Here is a 17,762-nt window from a genome sequence, read left to right as displayed (position 1 = left end):
GGCAATAAATGCTGGCCTTTCCAGCAACGCTGCATCCCATTAAAGAATTTTTAAAAACTGCAGGGAAAAAGACAAGACCAGTAGACAGGTTTCAGAAATGCATATCTTGCCCCCAATGGAGGAGGAGCCCTGGAACTGGCTGGATCTCAGGGTGGCCATTCGATTGCTGATGGTGAAACACGAGTGGCATCACAGGAAAATAAGTCCATGGGCACAAGGGTGTATCTGGCCCACACACGAGGCACAGTGCTCATTTGTCCACTGTTGGACACATGGAGCTCCACATCAGGCATAGTTGGGATGAGGAAATGGGAAGCGCTCAACCCCTCAATGTTTGTGTTCTCTCCTGCAGGTCAAGGCCATCCCGAAGGACAGGGCACTCGAGAGACCAGGAGGCCTCGGTCAGCTCTGTGGAGGAGAAGGGATCCTCAAAGGTGCGGTGTCACATCATTCACTCTCACCCTCCACCTGCGCAAATAATCTCACCTCAGTGGGTATGCGTTTAGGATTAGATTTGAGGTCAAAAGCAGGTGAACACACCACAGCCATGCCCAAGGAGCTCACAGAGGCTGTGACAACTGAGGCCACTGACAGTCAGAGGACTGTGGGAGGCCAGACCCATTGCTGAGCCCCAGGCTGATGACATGCCTTTGGAGTCGTCGGCAACACGGCACTTGTTGCAGCTGCAGTGTGACGTAAGGGAACACATCTGATGGAGCTGTCCGAGGCACTGTACACCCATGAGCGGACAATGGAGGGGTCCATTCAGGTCATGAGTGCTGCCATGTCTCCGTCATGTGCACACGTTTTCCTCTATCGACAGATCGGCAATCTTCATGGACAGCCAGATCCAGCAGACCATTCAGTGGATGCCGGAGATGCACACAGACCTGCATGCCATCACCTTGCCCATGAGCTCAATGTAGCAGTGGTAAGGTGCGAGGGGAAGAGGCACCTAGCTTCTCCACCAGGTCCTCATCCTTCTCAGGTCAGTGGGAAGGTACAAGTGTACCTTCAAGGGAGGTGGAGCAGCTGCCTTTTGCTTCTGGAAGCTCCTTTCAGGGCACTCTGAGTGTGAACTGCAGCTCTTTAGCCCCTTTACCTGTGACCCCAGTACCTCCAGTAACCGCAGCAACAGAGGAGGGTCCCGCACCTGTCCAGGAGTCCCTCATTATCACCACTACATTTAGCCCATCTAGTGCTCCTTATTGATACAAGACTTCTCAGAGCAATTTAATGAAGAATGTGTAAGCACTAAGAGGGAAATCAAAGACAGTGGTTGGTAAGGGGTCAAAGATTTGTCTTTAGGAGGCTTTTGTAGGCAGGGAGAGAAGTGACTAGGCACAGAGGCTCAAGTAGAGTGTTCTAAAGGGTGGGATCATTGATGCTGAAAAAGCAGCTGCTGTTGCTAAGGCAGAGGGAATGAGGAATGAAAAGTAAGCCTATACTGGAGGAGCAGAAAGTCTGCACTGGAACCTACAGCTGGAAGACATGGTAGAGGCAAGGAGGTGCAAACCAACAGAGGGATTTGAGAGTGGGGATGAGAATCTTAAAGGCAATTTTTTAGGGCATGGGGTGCCAGTGGAACATGGCAAGAATGGGACTGTGGAAAACAGAATCCCCCAACGTCATGAGCATATAATTTTTTTGTAGGAAATTAATTGCATAAGAATATCAAATACCAGTTGTCATAACAAAAGTGACTACATTTTGGAGGAAGTATATGTTGGCTGGACAAAGTTATAACAGATGAGGCAATCAGTAGCCCCATGGTTACATAGATGGTGCAGGAAAGCTGTTACCAGGCAGAAGAGACTGGAAAATGGCAATGTCACACAAGAGCAATGAGATAATGAGCAGATAATCTGTTTTTGTAATGTTGGTTGAGGAAGAAATATTGGCCAGGACATTGGAAGAACTACCCTGCTCTTCTTTAAAACAATGCCATGGGATCTTTTACAACCAACAGAGCCCCAGTTCGCATGTCATGTGAATGATGGTACCTCCAACAGTGCACCTTCAGTACTGTACTGAAGTGTCAGACTAGATTTTGTGCTGAAGTTACTGGAGTGGGGCTTGAATCACAAGTTTCTGACTGAGAGGCACATGTACTAATAAGGAACCGTAATTGACGCAGCTGCTGAAGCCAATTGTAGCACCCCAATTGTTGTCTTGGCTGGCATCAGCTAACTCAATACAAACCAGGTTTTGAGCTTAAACTGTCCTATTCCATATGATTCAGTCTCACACCCACTCTGAAACATGGGGGTATATTTAAAATTATAAAATCTGGGAAGCATTTTGGACTTTGACTCCTCGTCCCCTGCAACCCACCCTGCCTGGAAAACCTGGCTGGCTACAGTTAAACCTGCAAAGCAGGTTAAATCGGAGGCTTCCAGCCTGATTAACATATTTACAATGCCATCCTACCTCCTGGGAGCAGGTTTGGCTACCCACCCCTTGTCCTGCCTGAGTAAAACTCAAAAGTCGGCGTTTGCGAGCCAGCTTCCATTTTTGGCCATTTAATCCCCCACCCACACCCAATTCCAGTTGATCTCCATGTTAAAATTTTCCCCGAGGTAAGGAAAGTCCTCAGAAACCTTCAGTGGTGGAAAGCCTTAGGAACCATAGGTCCAAAGTTACCTGTCCCTCCCAAGCATGCTACACTTATAAGTCGTACCTCAAGTTACTCATATGCTGTATCCCAAAGTATTATTTAAGAAATAAATCTACCTATTATGGATTTGAATGAATCAACTCTACCTGCTTACACTGTTTCCCTAAACCTGTTCCATAGCTTGACCATTCACTGAAATGACATTTCTGTAGATTAGAATTTACCTTTTAGATGGTTTCATAGTATAATTTACCATACATGTGACAATGTGGGTTTAAAAAATATTTGTTACCTAATTATGTTTTGCTGAATGAAATGAGTCTAGAACTAGGGGTCACTATTTAAAAATAAGGGGTCACCAATTTAACCCAGAGTGTTACAGTTGAACAAAGAAATTAATCACCCACTCAGTTTTGGTGAGGAAGGTGGTGGGGGAGAGGGAACAGAATACACATGGGTCTCTGTTCATCACTAATCCAAAAGGTGCTTTCAGCAGGGTTAGATTTTTCAGAGCCACGGAACTGCACAGTTTTACAGAGTAGAGGCTTCTTACCCCAAACTCTTGACAACTGTCCGATAGGCAGCAGTGTTGGACAAGGATTTGAGACTGCATCACACCCTCAAATCTCCTCTCTGCATACTTTAGATTTCAAATCTAAGAAGGCTCAGACTCTTCAGTCTAAATGCACATGTACATGTGGCCTTGAAAATCAAATGAAAATTGGGCCACCCACTCAATAAATGGACTCTTCGTTTCCAGTTTAAAATTAAGTAAAGGAAATATACAGAGGACTAAAAAACTGACAAGCGTAAAAAATGGATGGGCAGTATCCCTACCATAAAACCATGGTGTTTGCTTTATTGCTTGATAGTTTAAGTTGTGAGGAACATTGTGAGTGAGAGGCATGAATATATTGCATGTGCACTGCGATAATCAAACAGTTACTGTACCAGGGAATGGTCAGAAAAGAAGTCCATTCTGATTTTATCAAGAACAACTTGTAGATTTAAAGGTACTGTGGAATGTCGTGATAAAGCAGCTAATGGGTGAAAATTACATCACTGCCCAGGCCGATTTCTGACAATAACCATAGCTTAAGTTTTCCCAATTTCACATGGAGGAAATTGAAACTCATGCAAGACTGGATGTCAAACAAGCAATCTGGCAGTACACATGTAGTGGAAAAGTCAAAATGGGTGTTGGAGAAAGAGAGCTGGGTGTCATCAGCATACTTGTGGAGGTTGGCCCCACATCTTTCGAAGAGATCACCATGGACCAGCATATAGATGAAGAAGACTGGAGGGTGAGGTGGGGGGGGGGAGGGGTCAAGGATCAATTCCTGGGAAACTCCAGAGATAACAATATGGGGGCAGGGAAATAAACTATTGCAGGAGATGGTATGGCTATGATCAGATAGGTAAGATTGGAACCATGTGACAATCCCACTGAGTCCCTTTAAGGATGGGACTCCGCCTCTAAGAGCTGTCGGCCAATCAGAGGGCCGGCGGCAGCTCAGTAACATAGGCAGCGCCACTGGGAGCAGTAGCCACTGCCATTACTATAAGAGGCCCAGGACCAGCGCTGGAGCTCTGGATCCCAGGTAAGTGGTGGAAGGGATGCCGGGGCCTGACCGGCAGGCCTGGCAGGGTAGGGTGGGAGGGTGACCATTGGGGGCACAGGTGGAGGTCTTAGCGGAGGCATGGCCTTTGCCACCAAGGACCGTCCGTGGGCCACAGATTGTCCATGGAGGAGAACACCCCTCCCCACACCCCCACAACCCAAGCCTGCAGGGAGGCCACCTTGTTTTACAGGGCAACCTCCCCACATGACGGTTCGCATCAGCCACTGGTTTAATTCCAGCAACAGCAGGGAAAAGCCCTTAATTGACTAATAATTGGTCACTTAATGACCTTGATTGGCCTCTGGGCGGGAAGGCAGTCTTCAGCCTTTCCTGCCCCAACAAAATCACACGGTGACAGGAAGACGGCAGGCACTCCACACAACCCCCTGCCCCACCCTGCTCCCTGTCGCTATTTTATGGGCCGCCCTGCCTCCCATTCCATCTCCCAGGGGCCCATAAAATTCAGCCATTGGTGTCCCACCCCTGACAATTTTTTTTATGGGAATCCAGATAGGGAACCTGGATTATCCAACCACATTATATATTGAAACATCTAGGCTTGAATGTTAATTTAACTACAATTAAAATCACAGCAACCACAGCCTTCCCTTACCTATGTACTCCCAATGGAGATTACCAATTACAGGAATCCTGGAGATTATCCCAATTTATCATGGAAATACTGAGCTCTTATCAAAGTTACAAATGACATCCTATGTGACTGTAACAAAGGCAAACTATCACTCCTCGTTCTTCTTGACCTGTCTACAACCTTTGACACAGTTAATTACACCATCCTCCTCCAATGACGCTCCACTATCGCCCAGCTGAGTGGGATTGCTCTCACATGGTTTCATTCTTATCTATCTGATCATAGGCAGAGATTCGCCATCCCTTCCCTTCCCACTCCCGTACTGTTACCTCTGTGTCCCCCAAGGAACTGTCCTTGGCTAGCTCCTATTTCTCATCTACATGCTGTCCCCCCAGTGACATCATCTGTAAACAAAATCAGTTTTTACACATACACTGATGACACCCAGCTGTACCTCACCACCCTATCTCTCTACTCCTCCACTGTTGCTAAATTATCAGAGTGCTTTCCCAACATCCAGGACTGGATAAGCAGAAATCTCCTCCATTTAAATATTGGGAAGACCAAAACCATTGTCTTCAGTCCCCACCACAAACTCCGCTCCATAGAACCAAAAAAAAGTTATGGCACAGAAAGAGACCATTCCGCCCATCGTGTCTGCGCCGACTCAAAAAACTAGCCACTCAGTCTAATCCCACCTTCCAGCCTTGCAGGTTACAGCACTCAGTGCAGATCCAGGTACCTTTTAAATGATTTGAGGGTTTCTGCCCCCACAACCAATCCGGGCAGCAAATCTCAGACACCTACCACCCTCTGGGTGAAAAAGATGTCCTCATGTCTCCTCCAATCCTTCTCCCTTGCCATTGATTGTATCCCTCTCCCTGGCAACATCTGAGGCGGAACCAATTTGTTCACAACCTTGGTGTCACATTTGGCCCTAAAATTAGCTTTCAACCACATATCCACACCATTACTAAGATCGCCTTATTCCACCTCCATAACATCGCCTGTCTCCACCACTGCCTCAGCTCTTCTACTGCTGAAACTTTCATGCATGCCTTTGTCATCTCCAGACTTGACTATTCTAATGCACTTCTGGACGGCCTCCCATTTTCTACCACCTGTAAACCTGAAGTGATCGAAAGTTCTGCTGCCTGTGTCCTAACTCACATCAAATGCCATTCATCCATCACCTCTGTGCTCACTGGCGCCTGGTTAAACGGCACCTTGATTTTAAAATTCTCATCCTTGTTTTCAAATTCCTCCATGGCCTTACCCCTCCCTATCTCTGTAATCTCCTTCAGCCCTAAAACTCTCTGAGATATCTGCACTCCTCTAATTCCAGCTCTTGAACATCCCCAATTTTAATCGCTCCACCATTGTTGGCCAATCCTTCAGCTGCCTGGGCCCTAGGTTTGAAAATCCCTCCTGAAACCTCTCTGCCTCTTTAGCTTACCTTCCTCCTTTAAGACACTCCTTAAAACCTACTTCTATGACCAAACTTTTCATCGTCTGACCCGATCGCTCCTTATGTGGCTTGATGTCATACTTTGTTTAATAATGCCTATCTGAAGTGCCTTGTGACATTTATTACATTAAAGGTGCTATATGAATACAAGTTGTTGAGTCCATTACTCTCATTGAGATTGTCTCAGCACAAACTAGGGGTCAGAGCTGGCACCTCCTCCTGACTGGCACCACCCCATGTGATGTGTTTCAATACTAAGCCACCAGGAGAGAGAGACTGTAGAGCTGAAATAAAGGGGGCTGGGACAATTTGGTCCTGAAAATCTTCCCCAGGGTATTTCAATAGAATCATAGAATAGTTACAGCACAGAAGGAGGCCATTCGGCCCATCGTGTCTGTGCCAGCTCTCTGCAAGAGCAACTCAGCTCATCCCACTCCTCCGTACTTTCCCAGTAGCCCGACAATTTTTTTTCCTCTTCAATTGCTTACCCAATTTCCTTTTGAAAGCCAAGTGAATCTGCCTTCACCACACTCTCCGACAGTGCATTCCAGATCCTAACCACTTGCCATGTTAAAAAAAGTTTTTCCTCATGTCGCTGTTGGTTCTTTTGCCATTCACTTTGTATCAGTGTCCTCTGGAAGTCTCAGTCCATTTATTTTAAACAGGCCAATACCTCCATTAAGCTAGGAGAAGGAGAAATTTCATACACTGCTATCCCTCCTATAATTTCAAGGGCTTTATTTCACAGGGTTTTTTTATTATTTATTGTGGGTGTCGCAGACAAGACTGGCATTTATTGTTGAACCCTAGTTTCCTTGAGAAGGTGGCAGCAGACCTTTTTGAACCGCTGGTAGTAGTTTCATTCAACTGAGTGGCTTACTCAGCTACTTCCGAGGGCAGTTGAGAGTCAACCATTTTGGTGCAGGACTTGAATCACATATAGAAGATGAAACCAGGTAGGGGATGGCACCTTTCCTAAAGGACATTAGTGAACCAGTTGGGTTTTAGGACAATCCCCCAAGTTCATGATCACTTTTACTGGTACCAGCTTTTTTATTTCCAAATTTTTTAAACTGCGGTGGGCCTCAGTTAATTCATTTATCGTCTGAAATACTCGTCACCGCCAGAGGTCGCTTTTTGTCTCGTTCTATCCTGAACATCTCTGGTCAAAGAGAAGGAGACACGGTCACAATTAAACAGCACAACTGAGGAGAAACCCCTGCTTAGTTTATTAGGCAAAATATAAAGTATTTATATCCCATGTTTACAGTTTTTTTTCGTATAAACACTTTTTATATATAAAACATACTGTATAAACTATGACAGAAGATAAGAAAACCGCTGATTTATATCAAAGTTTCTCGCTCCACTTTCCTTTGTGAAATCTGGAAGAAGATGGGTCACCTGAACAGTGACAATCTGGAAAGGAAGTGGGGGAAAGCCAATGGATCATTAACGCGCTGTGCAGCAATTATTACCTAAAATGATTAAACTCTGAAGAATTTTTTAAAATATGTGAGGACACACAAGTAGATGCACTTGAGATGTTTTTCAGAGCGCGGCTGAGGCGCTCCAAGCTGAACTAATGCAACTTACCTTCACTGGAGAAAAGACACTCTTCACTATCTTCTCCTTTGCTTGTTCTGCGAAGGTTTTTTTTTTATTACAAGTTATGGATTTTTACATCTGCACCATCGAAATAATTGGCTCAATTTCACGAAAGTAAAGATTTAAGATGTCAGATGTAAGGTTATTCTCAATTACCCGGGTACTCGACTGAATTCATTTCCTTAGATACATGTGTGTTCCTAATCTAGTGTCCTTTCTCAAATTAGTTTGCATCCCTGAAAGCTGTCGTTTTGATAAATAGACCATTAGAACCGTTCATCTTGTGTTTCAAAATAAAATCGCAGGGTCTAAACACCTGGAGATAGTTTTCAAGAACGCAGTTTGTATAAAGGTAATTGTTTCAGTGCTCACTCTTACAGCTTTCGCAATGATCAAGTAGGAGTAATTTAACACTGATCAAAGGCTTACGAGATGGGGTTTCATAAAAAGCTATTGCCCACCCCATGAAAAGTTAAAATAAAGTACAAACCCTCTGTAGAATTAGGCCCTTTTATAGTGAAATGACATCTACCACGCCAACATCTCCTGATTGGATTTCACTGGAACTGGGATTCAGCAACAAGATATATATTTAAAATTCCTTTAAAAACACCGAGTACATCGTGATACTGGAACATTACATACATTGTCTTTCGGTGACCCTGCAAATGAATGTATTTCCTCTTCCGTACTGTTAGTATTTTAACGAGGCCACTGTGTCAAGTGTGAACAATGCAGTATTATTCAACCAGTCGGTCTATAGACCGACCGCTGGTGGAATGTAAACGGACCAGTGTGGTAATCATCTCTATGTACACACATGTGATTTGCTTGGGATCACAGACATTTAGAATATTTACACATTTTTACCGAAAGTTCCACTTTGCCCAGCTTGTGGCTTGTGTTTTAGCATTGTGATGAGTAAGGAACAGGTAATAGTATCCGGGCCTTTTCTAAATGTCAGTTGGACTATATAGTATTAATTGTCGAGTCTTGTGTTAACGTCGCGATAATGACTATAAATTAATCCTTTGGGCCCCCGCCCGCTTCATTTACACCACAGATATTGAGAACACGGGACATGTGTGGGTTCACCCTCGTTCACAGCACTAACAGGCACAAGTGCACCATCGTCCACGAGATCCCAAGGAATCAGATGAAAGTGCAGAATATCGGGAAATTACTAAACCGACAAAACTTTCACTTTGCAAATTGGATTGCGGTTAGTATTTGTCTCTCCTCATTGGTCAGCACCTGCAAGGTCTCTCTTTTTAGACTCCGCCCTGGATTGGCTGTTTAACACGAGCTGTCCTTCTGCAAAACAGGCACCAGCCCAGATCTGATAGTGACCGACTGCAGGAGTCTGCACTGACTGGCCACCGAGCAGAGCAGGCCGATTGATTTTCCCATGGTCTGAGGTCGCTGTTTCCGCAAGGGACCAAATCTTGGGTTTGAATGCCGGACCATTGGCTTTCGATTCAGTACTGGCGGCCTTTTTTACTGCGCCTTCCTTCTCACATGTTTCCCATTCTGATTTTTTCGTCTCTCTTTCCTCCAATTTTTCCCCCAGATCGTTCCCTTGTTCCTTGTCATAGTCTCTGGCTCCTTTGACGAATGATCTGTCTTCCAGTCCAGGGCAAGTTGTCTCCAAATCCCCATTACCTTGGTGCCCACCAAGCAGGTTGGCATCAGTTTGGCCCTTTTCCTGCTCTTGATTTGGCAGACCTTCCTCCTCCTTCTTATCTTCCTCGTCGCTTTCGCTCCCTTCCTCGTCCGATTTCGTTTTGGGGACCCAAGTCATTTTATTCTCTTTTTTCAGTCGTCTCCGGGCATTGGCAAACCAAGTGGAGACCTGAGTCAGGGTCATCTTGGTGACGATTGCTAGCATTATCTTCTCCCCTTTGGTCGGGTAGGGATTCTTCAGGTGTTCGTTCAGCCAGGCTTTCAATGTGCTGGTGCTCTCCCGGGTGGCATTCTTGGCTCGGCCTGGATCCCCGTGTTGCATGGGCCGGTAAGGAGAATACAGGGCACCGGCCGGAGAGAAACTAGCCTGGGAATAGACGCACCCAGTCTTCAGATCGTAAGGGGACCCCTGAAATCAAAAAAAAACTGAGCTTATATAATACATGTATTAGAATATAATACACAAGACGGTTTAATATACATAATATAATTTAATGTAATACACAATATACTATTTAATATAACAGTTTATAAGAATTATTTCAACTTTTTTTTTACCAAGAATTTGCATGTATATAATTCATTTATAACTCCAATGAGAAACATCCCAAATGCTTGACATTGAGTGAATGGCAATTTTTAAAATAGTAAAATACCTTTATTAAGACTTTTATTTGGACGTTTCTATAAATCTAAATTGGAATAGTTTCCACAGATCTCTAGTTATGTCTATTACACAAACACACGAATGCAGACCTTCCCACTGAGAGTCAGGAGCGAGCTTTGTAGTCTGACAAATTGAAATTAAAATAAACTCATTCAGAATCTTCCATCAGAATCGAAGCCAAACGCTTGAATCTATCAGCGAAGTGATAGTGATGCTCGAGACTAAAGATTTGTGAAACTGCTTCAGGCCGCGACCGTCTTTTAAAACTTGTAGCAGGCCTGACGCACTCCACCATCACACTATTTCCTTAAAGCTATCCAATACCTGTGTTAGCATACAGCGGAGATCCGCTTTCTGATCAGCTGAACACCCTGCTACAGATCAGCATTGAGACATTGTACCACACATCGCTTTTTACATTCATATATGTAAAAAGTGATGAAACGCTAACTTTTGTTTCTCTCTCCACAGATGCTAATGCAGGTCTGCTGAGTGTTTCCAGCATTTTCTGATTTATTTTATGTAAAAAAAAAGATGCGTATATTAAGGAGTTTAAGACCAACGGAGTAAAGCGAGCAGTAATACCGGAACTTAGAATCAAAATTTGGGAGTTAACGCATAGTGTTTCAAGCAAACTTTTTTCAAGATAAACAATGTGAAGGTTCCATTTACAGTATGTTCGGATCTGAAGCTCGTGTCCTATATTGTACAGTATATTGCATTAAATAATGTTGAGTATTATTCAATGCTGATGTATATGATATTAAACTGTTATATATGTTAAATCATATTGTTTATTCCATTAACTTGTATACTATGTTAAATAGTATCGTTATAGTAATTAAGTATAATAAAATTAGCACCACGAACACTTAACTTGATATCAATATTAACATGGTTAGTTTTATATTAACTAGCGAGCCTCAGATGCTGTGTTCAACCTAAGCTTGTTCTTTAAAGGATGAGTGGAGGTGGGGTAAAACTCATGAGTGCTGAAGTCAGGAACTTTAAAGAGAGAAAGGTTATGGTGAGGAGCCATGAGCTTCTCCACTCTGAGAATCATCCAGTCTTGTTACCAGTGAAAGTTATACCATTAAAGTGTAAAAATACTGTTTAAATTCATGAGCGATCATAGAATCATAGAAATTTATACCATGAAAGGAGGCCATTCGGTCCATCGTGTCCGTGCCAGTCGCCAAGTAGCCATCCAGCCTAAACCACTTTCCAGCTCTGACACTTCAAGTGCATATCCAAGCACTTTTTACATGTTATCAGAGTTTCTGCCTCTATCACCCTTTCAGGCAGTGAGTTCCAGACCCCCACCATCCACTGCATGAGAAATTTCCCCCCGAATCCCCTTTAAACCTCCTACCTCTTACCCTAAATCTACACCCCCTGGTTACGGGCCCCTCGATCAAGGGGAATAGGGCCTTCCTAAAAAAAAATGCAGGGTTATGGAGAAAAGGCGGGGGAATGGAATTAGGTGAGTTGCTCTTGCAGAGAGCCTACTCGGACATGACGGGCCAAATGGCCTCATTCTGTGCTGTAACCATTCTATGATTCTATCCAATCTTTCCTCATAACTAAAATTCACCAGTCCAGGCAACATCCTTGTAAATCTCCTCTGTACCCTCTCTAGTGCAATCACATTTTCCCGATAGTACTGCACACAGTACACAGCTGTGTCTTAATTAGTACAATATCAAGGGATTTTCAAACTTTTAAAAAGACAAATAAAACGAAAAGTTCTTCCTTACCAGATGAGACAGATGCCTGAGGTCGGGATACGGCTGGAGGCTGTATCCCTGTGGAATCGGATATGTACCGGGGTACCGGGCCAGGAGTGCATGCAGAGGCGGGGGTACCCCGAGACTGAGAGCGGCTCCGGGAGAGCCCAGCATTGCCGCCTGTCTCTCTACGAAGACAGCCTGCAGACCGCTCATTGCAGACCCCTTCCCGGCGGTGACCACATCTCCATATCCCAGCTGAGGCATAGCCATAATGCGATTCAGCCTAAAAACACTGTCAAACGAATCCACCTTCTGTCTCTATATATCTCCTTCTGTCCACTCCATTGGAGAGCGCTGGCGTGATTGACGGCAGCCTTGTAAATGATATTTACATACGATTAGTGAAATTTAACCACGGAAGAGCCAAGTCCCAATCGGCAAAGAGGACTGTACTCACTACAAAACTTTCAAACACACAGGGAATTATTATGTTACGAGGCCGTGGTTTTAAACACGGTCTAATTCTACATGTTAATCTCAGAAATAAATTAATCGGATCTTTCAGTTTGAATGCACATTAAAACAGATTTAAATCAGACAACACAATAATAAATGGGAATGTGCTGTGAAAAAAAACTAAGCAGTTACACAGTGTTTTCAATTTACAACTGCCCTGAAATAGTTAAAACGGTTGGAGGCCAAGAAACGGCCCAGACACCGACAATACACTAGAGATACTTTATTCTCTTCCCACTTCAGCCATTCAAATCGCTTTATGATCCTAATTCACTGTATTTGTTCGAAAGTTATTTGGCTTTTACTTTTAAGGCCAGTCAGCAATTTTTCTCCTCGTTTTCCTGATATAATAACACGTGACCGAAACAAGAAGAAACTGAATTCAAACAGAGAACCTCACCGGTTCTGAGCAGAAGCAGAGCAGTAAATGAGTGTTGTCACCCAGTGGGACCCGTACCCATTTAAACAGCAGCAAGCGGGAAATGAATGGCTGGGACCCGCTGTCAGATTTCAGGGAAACGCGTGAAACTCCCCACAGCCTGAAATTAATGTCAGTATGTCACAGTAATATCAATGCAATTGTTCTAAAACAGAGGCTTTGAGAAAGTGCATCTAACTATAAGCCCTTCGATAACTGTAGCATTGCTACAGCTGTCATAAGTGCTAAAACACTAAGCCAGAAGATCGATTCCAATTGATTAATCGATAGTTGAATTTGCTTCACACCTTTGCGTTTAACTGCATAATTATTAAATACAGCACCATCCAAAATTAAATACCTACTCTGCGGTAGAATTGCTTCAATGCCGTTTATTATTAATAATATTAATTACAGTTCATTAAAATACAGCAACGATAAAATGAGGGTCTAACTTTGCTTAGATTAATCCTTTTGACTTCATGTTAAACAATTCGTACAAGTCCTTTTTGCATTTACATTTCAGCCTGGACTGATGTCGTGATTTCTGCAAAGTGCTCACGGCACAAAATGCCGTATTGCTTCACTAAATGAGATTTTTTTGAAATCTCAGTTTTGTGTCTGCATTCTTTGCCAGATTGGGTTGTGAAAACATTTTTATTGTTAAAAATTCCAGCCGGTTTGCTGCTGGATTCATTAACTGCGCTCTCTCACCGCTGGGTGAAAGCAGTCCATAATGTGCAAATATAGCCCACAGCGTCGCCACTTATACTGTGTCTTATCGATTGTGGGTTTATACATTGTGACGCATGGGTCATTCTGTCAATCGTCACTAAGAATTGCTGACGAGTTTCCTGTAATCAACGTGTAATTTTCTGCCCGCCTCTCCATACTGCTGTCCTTGGGTAACTTATCTACCTGAGTGTATTCTGCTACCAATCTCAGTTCTCCTTTCATTACATTTTATTGCAATGCAAACATTGATTATGTTGCAATCACCTCCTCCAGAGCAAAATGTGGTTCACTGCCATGTGCAGTGCCAGAGGTCAGCTTGTGGCTTTTTGCGGTAACAAACTGAACTTTTCTTATTCAGAGTTGTAAATTACAGACTCTAGTATTAGGAAGATGAATTTTAAGTCATTAAGCACCTATCAGTCTCCCACCCTCAAAGTGCTTCAGATACTCCATTTATCTGGAAGTGCAGGCATTGTGGTCATGTAGGCAAATTTGGAAACAAAAACAGAAAAAAGCTGGAAATACTCAGCAGGGTAGGCAATATCTGTGGAGAAACAGAAGTTGGCGTTTCCGGGCTTATTCCTCAGCCGAGGAAGGGAAGGTGAGTGGTCAGCAATTTAGTGCAAATGGGGCCAAGGGAGCAGGAGGTGTGCCCCTTGGACAAGATAAGCTCTGAAGAGGCATGCTTCATTGGTTAACTAGCAGAAGCAAGAACCTCAATTGATGTTTGTCTTCATCAACGCAGAGATACTGAGACCAATTGTAGTGCTCCAAGCCCAGCCCAGCTAACTCAACCAGTCTGGGGAAGAAACTGAGGACTTTACTGGTGAGTTATCATCTCCATTAACAGCGGTATAATTAGTTAGTAAACTTTAACACTAGCAGGACTGCTAACAAATGCACTAAATCATGAAGGTAAGGCATGCATCCCTTGCCTAATGCCCAGAAGCTCTCAAGTGCAAAAGACTAGGCCTGTGTTTGGGTTGCCAGTTTTCTTTAATAAACCCAAACTTCCAATAGTTTCTGGAATCAGATTCTGTGCTGACTTTACACAGGAATAAGGGTCTTGGAAAGGTTCTCTGACACTCTAACAATAAAGACTTTGATACAACACACAGGGTTGATGTCCACCAGTATAGGCTGCATAGCCCTTTTAACAGCAAATTATGTGTTGCAAAGCATCAAAAGATGTCTTATAATATGCAAAATAATATGATCCGGTGTGCAAATTCTCTATGGTATTAAGGACACCTGTTTTTGTCATGTTATATTTTACAGATTTCCTATATTCATGTAAGAATATCCAGTACTATAATCTAAATCCTATCTCCAACACTCTTTATTTTGCACCTTAAGTAGATAAACACACAAAAAGAAACAATTTACTTTCTAGCAAAGGCTTTCTTTGCATCAGGCCTTCTCCCAACATCCAATGGCCTAGGTGGTTAAGGCCCTGCCTTTAGCAATGCTAATACTAGACCATAGACCATAGAGAACAGACGATCCCATTCTGTGCCACATTAGCTGGGCTCAACCAGGCAAGCAGTTGAGTACTTCCATTGGTCCAGTATCCCTCGAGTAGGTAGGAAAATGCTTAATAGTAAGATAATTTTTTAAGACAAAAATTGTAATGTGGCCCCCCACCCCAAGTGAAGAGGTTGGACACCCCTGCTCCAAGCCTTTAACCTTGTGTTTTAAAACACAGGTTTAAAGGCTTGTGTTATGTGAACTCATTTTTAAATGGCAAAACTGACTTAGGGAATGTCTCGATTTCTAGCATGCTTTACTTTCACTTGGGACACAAGCTCAGTAACACATTGGAAATTGTTGGACTTTTACTTCTATATAAATGTTGCAATTCTGCAGCTATCCATTTGGAATCACATTGTTCCAAGGAATCTCCAGAGTCAGCACTGTCAGTTCCCCATGAATACAAGAGTAAGGTGCAATGGCGCTGAGTGATATTGGCAAAAACAGAATGCTTCTGACCCATATACAATAATTAGTTAGTACAATGTAACGGATAGCTTTAATAAACCTTAATCTATGAGGAACTGTCTCCGATTCCTTAACAAGATCCATGCTGCATTTGCATTTTTAAAAATTGTCAGAGAAGGCATAGTAAAAATTTATTATGTTTCAATGATCATGTTAGAAACAGTCATTAACTAATCTTTTTGCTGCAAATTGGATTAAGGATAAGCTTTACAAATATATCAAAGATCAGTAACTGCAATGTACATCATTTGCTATCTAGTTTGAGGACAGAAAACCTGAGTGGCCAATGTAATTTGACAGTTGTCTGTATCATATACAGGTAAGAGATTTAGCTTGGACATAAAATGGTTGGTCTGGCGTACAATCTTACAGATAGTGACTAAACATTTTGTAACTGAATAATACATGCAGTAACAGCCGCACAACCTTTTGCAGAAAAGCAAAATATCATTATCTTGCCAGAGCTGAATCCAAATTGACAGTGATGGACTGAAATTTAAGAAATTTAAGACATGTGAATTTAAGAGAATCGCTATTTGGAAGAACTAAAGGGCACTCTTTATTTGTAATTGTGTTTATCTAATTTTGGCACTAACTTTGGTGAGTAAATGACATTTTGTTCATGAGAGATGCTGTTGTTCCTGTATTTTAGAACCCAGACCGAGTTTAACAGCCTGTCAAGATGAATGAACTAGTCTTGGCTACCTACTGTTAATCTCTCTGTCCCTTCCTGTCCCACCTCGCTTTCTGTTTTACATGACTCTTCTGCTCCATTCTATAAAATTATCCTGATTTGGAGATCATTGTCTTTTGTTGTCTGCCCAGTCTTCAGACACATGTTACACGCAGGTGGAGAAGTTGCAGAAACATTGACCGTCACGGGTTAAATTGCCTTGTGACAATAGCACTATGAGAAATGGTTCATCTTTCTATTGCTGATTTTTCTACTGCCTCACCTCAATGACCACAATAACAATCGTCTTGAATTTCATGGTTTATTGGATGAATTTGCACTCCTGACACAGTGTGAATCCACAGAGTTCATCTGATAAGGTCTATCTACCACCCCGTGACATGGTTTCTTCTGTCGACAAAAGTAATTCACATAGGCATTGCATACTACTTTGCTTGCTAGCTGGCTAATACTGTTGTGCTGCTCTCCTTGTATGTCTGTGTGCTTTGCTTGTGTGTTTGTAAGCTCATGGTGTAGGGGGTAACGTTTTAGCATGGATAGAAGATTGACTAGCTAACAGGAAACAGAGAGTCAGCATAAATGGGTCATTTTCTGGTTGGCAAGATGTAACCAGTGGTGTGCCACAGGTATCAGTGATGGGGCCTCAACTTTTCACAATTTATATAAATGACTTGGATGAAGGGACCAAAGGTATTGTTGCTAAATTTGCTGATGACACAAAGATAGGTAGGAAAGTCAGTTGTGAAGAGGACATGAGATTACAAGCAGATACAGATAGGTTAAGCGAGTGGGCAAAGATATGGCAAATGGAGTATAATGTGAGAAAATGTGCGATTGTCCATTTGGGCAGGAAGAATAAAAAAAGAAGCATACTGTCTAAATGGTGAGAGATTGCTGAGCTCTGAGATGCAGAGGCATCTGGGTGTCCTAGTGAATGAATTGCAAAAGGTTAGTATGCAGGTACAGCAAGTAACTAGGAAAGCTAATATAATTCTATCATTTATTGTGAGGGGAATTAAATACAAAAGTAGGGATGTTATGCTTCAGTTATACAGGGCATTGATGAGACCACACCTGGAGTACTGTGTACAGTATTGGCCTCCTTATTTAAGGAAGGATGTAAATGTGTTGAAAGCTGTTCAGAGAAGATTTGCTAGACTAATACCTGGAATGGGCGGGTTGTCTTATGAGGAAAGGTTGGACAGGCTAGGCTTGTGTCTGCTTGGGGTTTAGGAGAGTAAGAGTCGACTTGATTAAAACATATAAGATCCAGAGGGGACGTGACAGGATGCATGTGGAAAGGATGTTTCCTCTTGTGAGAGAATCTAGAACTAGGGGTCACAGTTTAAAAATAAGGGGTCACCCATTTAAGACGGAAATGAGGAGAATTTTTTTCTCTCAGTGAAGTGATTTA

The 17,762-nt window shown here is 42.9% G+C and overlaps 1 protein-coding gene across 3 annotated transcripts; it reads right to left on the bottom strand.

The window, feature by feature from the left end:
- Positions 1-7,887: 7,887 nt before the first annotated feature.
- LOC137378449 (iroquois-class homeodomain protein IRX-1-like) lies at positions 7,888-13,637 on the bottom strand. Of its 3 annotated transcripts, none has more exons than XM_068048782.1 (3): positions 13,287-13,637; positions 12,015-12,361; positions 7,888-9,999 (listed from the first exon to the last, which is right to left on the bottom strand). In XM_068048782.1, the coding sequence occupies exons 2-3, from the start codon at positions 12,255-12,257 to the stop codon at positions 9,148-9,150; spliced, it is 1,095 nt and encodes a 364-aa protein (XP_067904883.1). In that variant the 5' UTR covers positions 12,258-12,361; positions 13,287-13,637; the 3' UTR covers positions 7,888-9,147. The 3 variants fall into 3 exon arrangements, with proteins under 3 accessions (XP_067904883.1, XP_067904882.1, XP_067904884.1); XM_068048781.1 differs by having other exon boundaries at positions 13,377-13,637; XM_068048783.1 differs by having other exon boundaries at positions 13,441-13,637.
- Between the last annotated feature and the right edge of the window lie 4,125 nt (positions 13,638-17,762).

This window comes from Heterodontus francisci, chromosome 16 (genome assembly GCF_036365525.1).
Source record: "Heterodontus francisci isolate sHetFra1 chromosome 16, sHetFra1.hap1, whole genome shotgun sequence".
Lineage (NCBI taxonomy): Eukaryota > Metazoa > Chordata > Chondrichthyes > Heterodontiformes > Heterodontidae > Heterodontus > Heterodontus francisci.
This window is presented reverse-complemented; position numbering and strand designations above follow the sequence as displayed.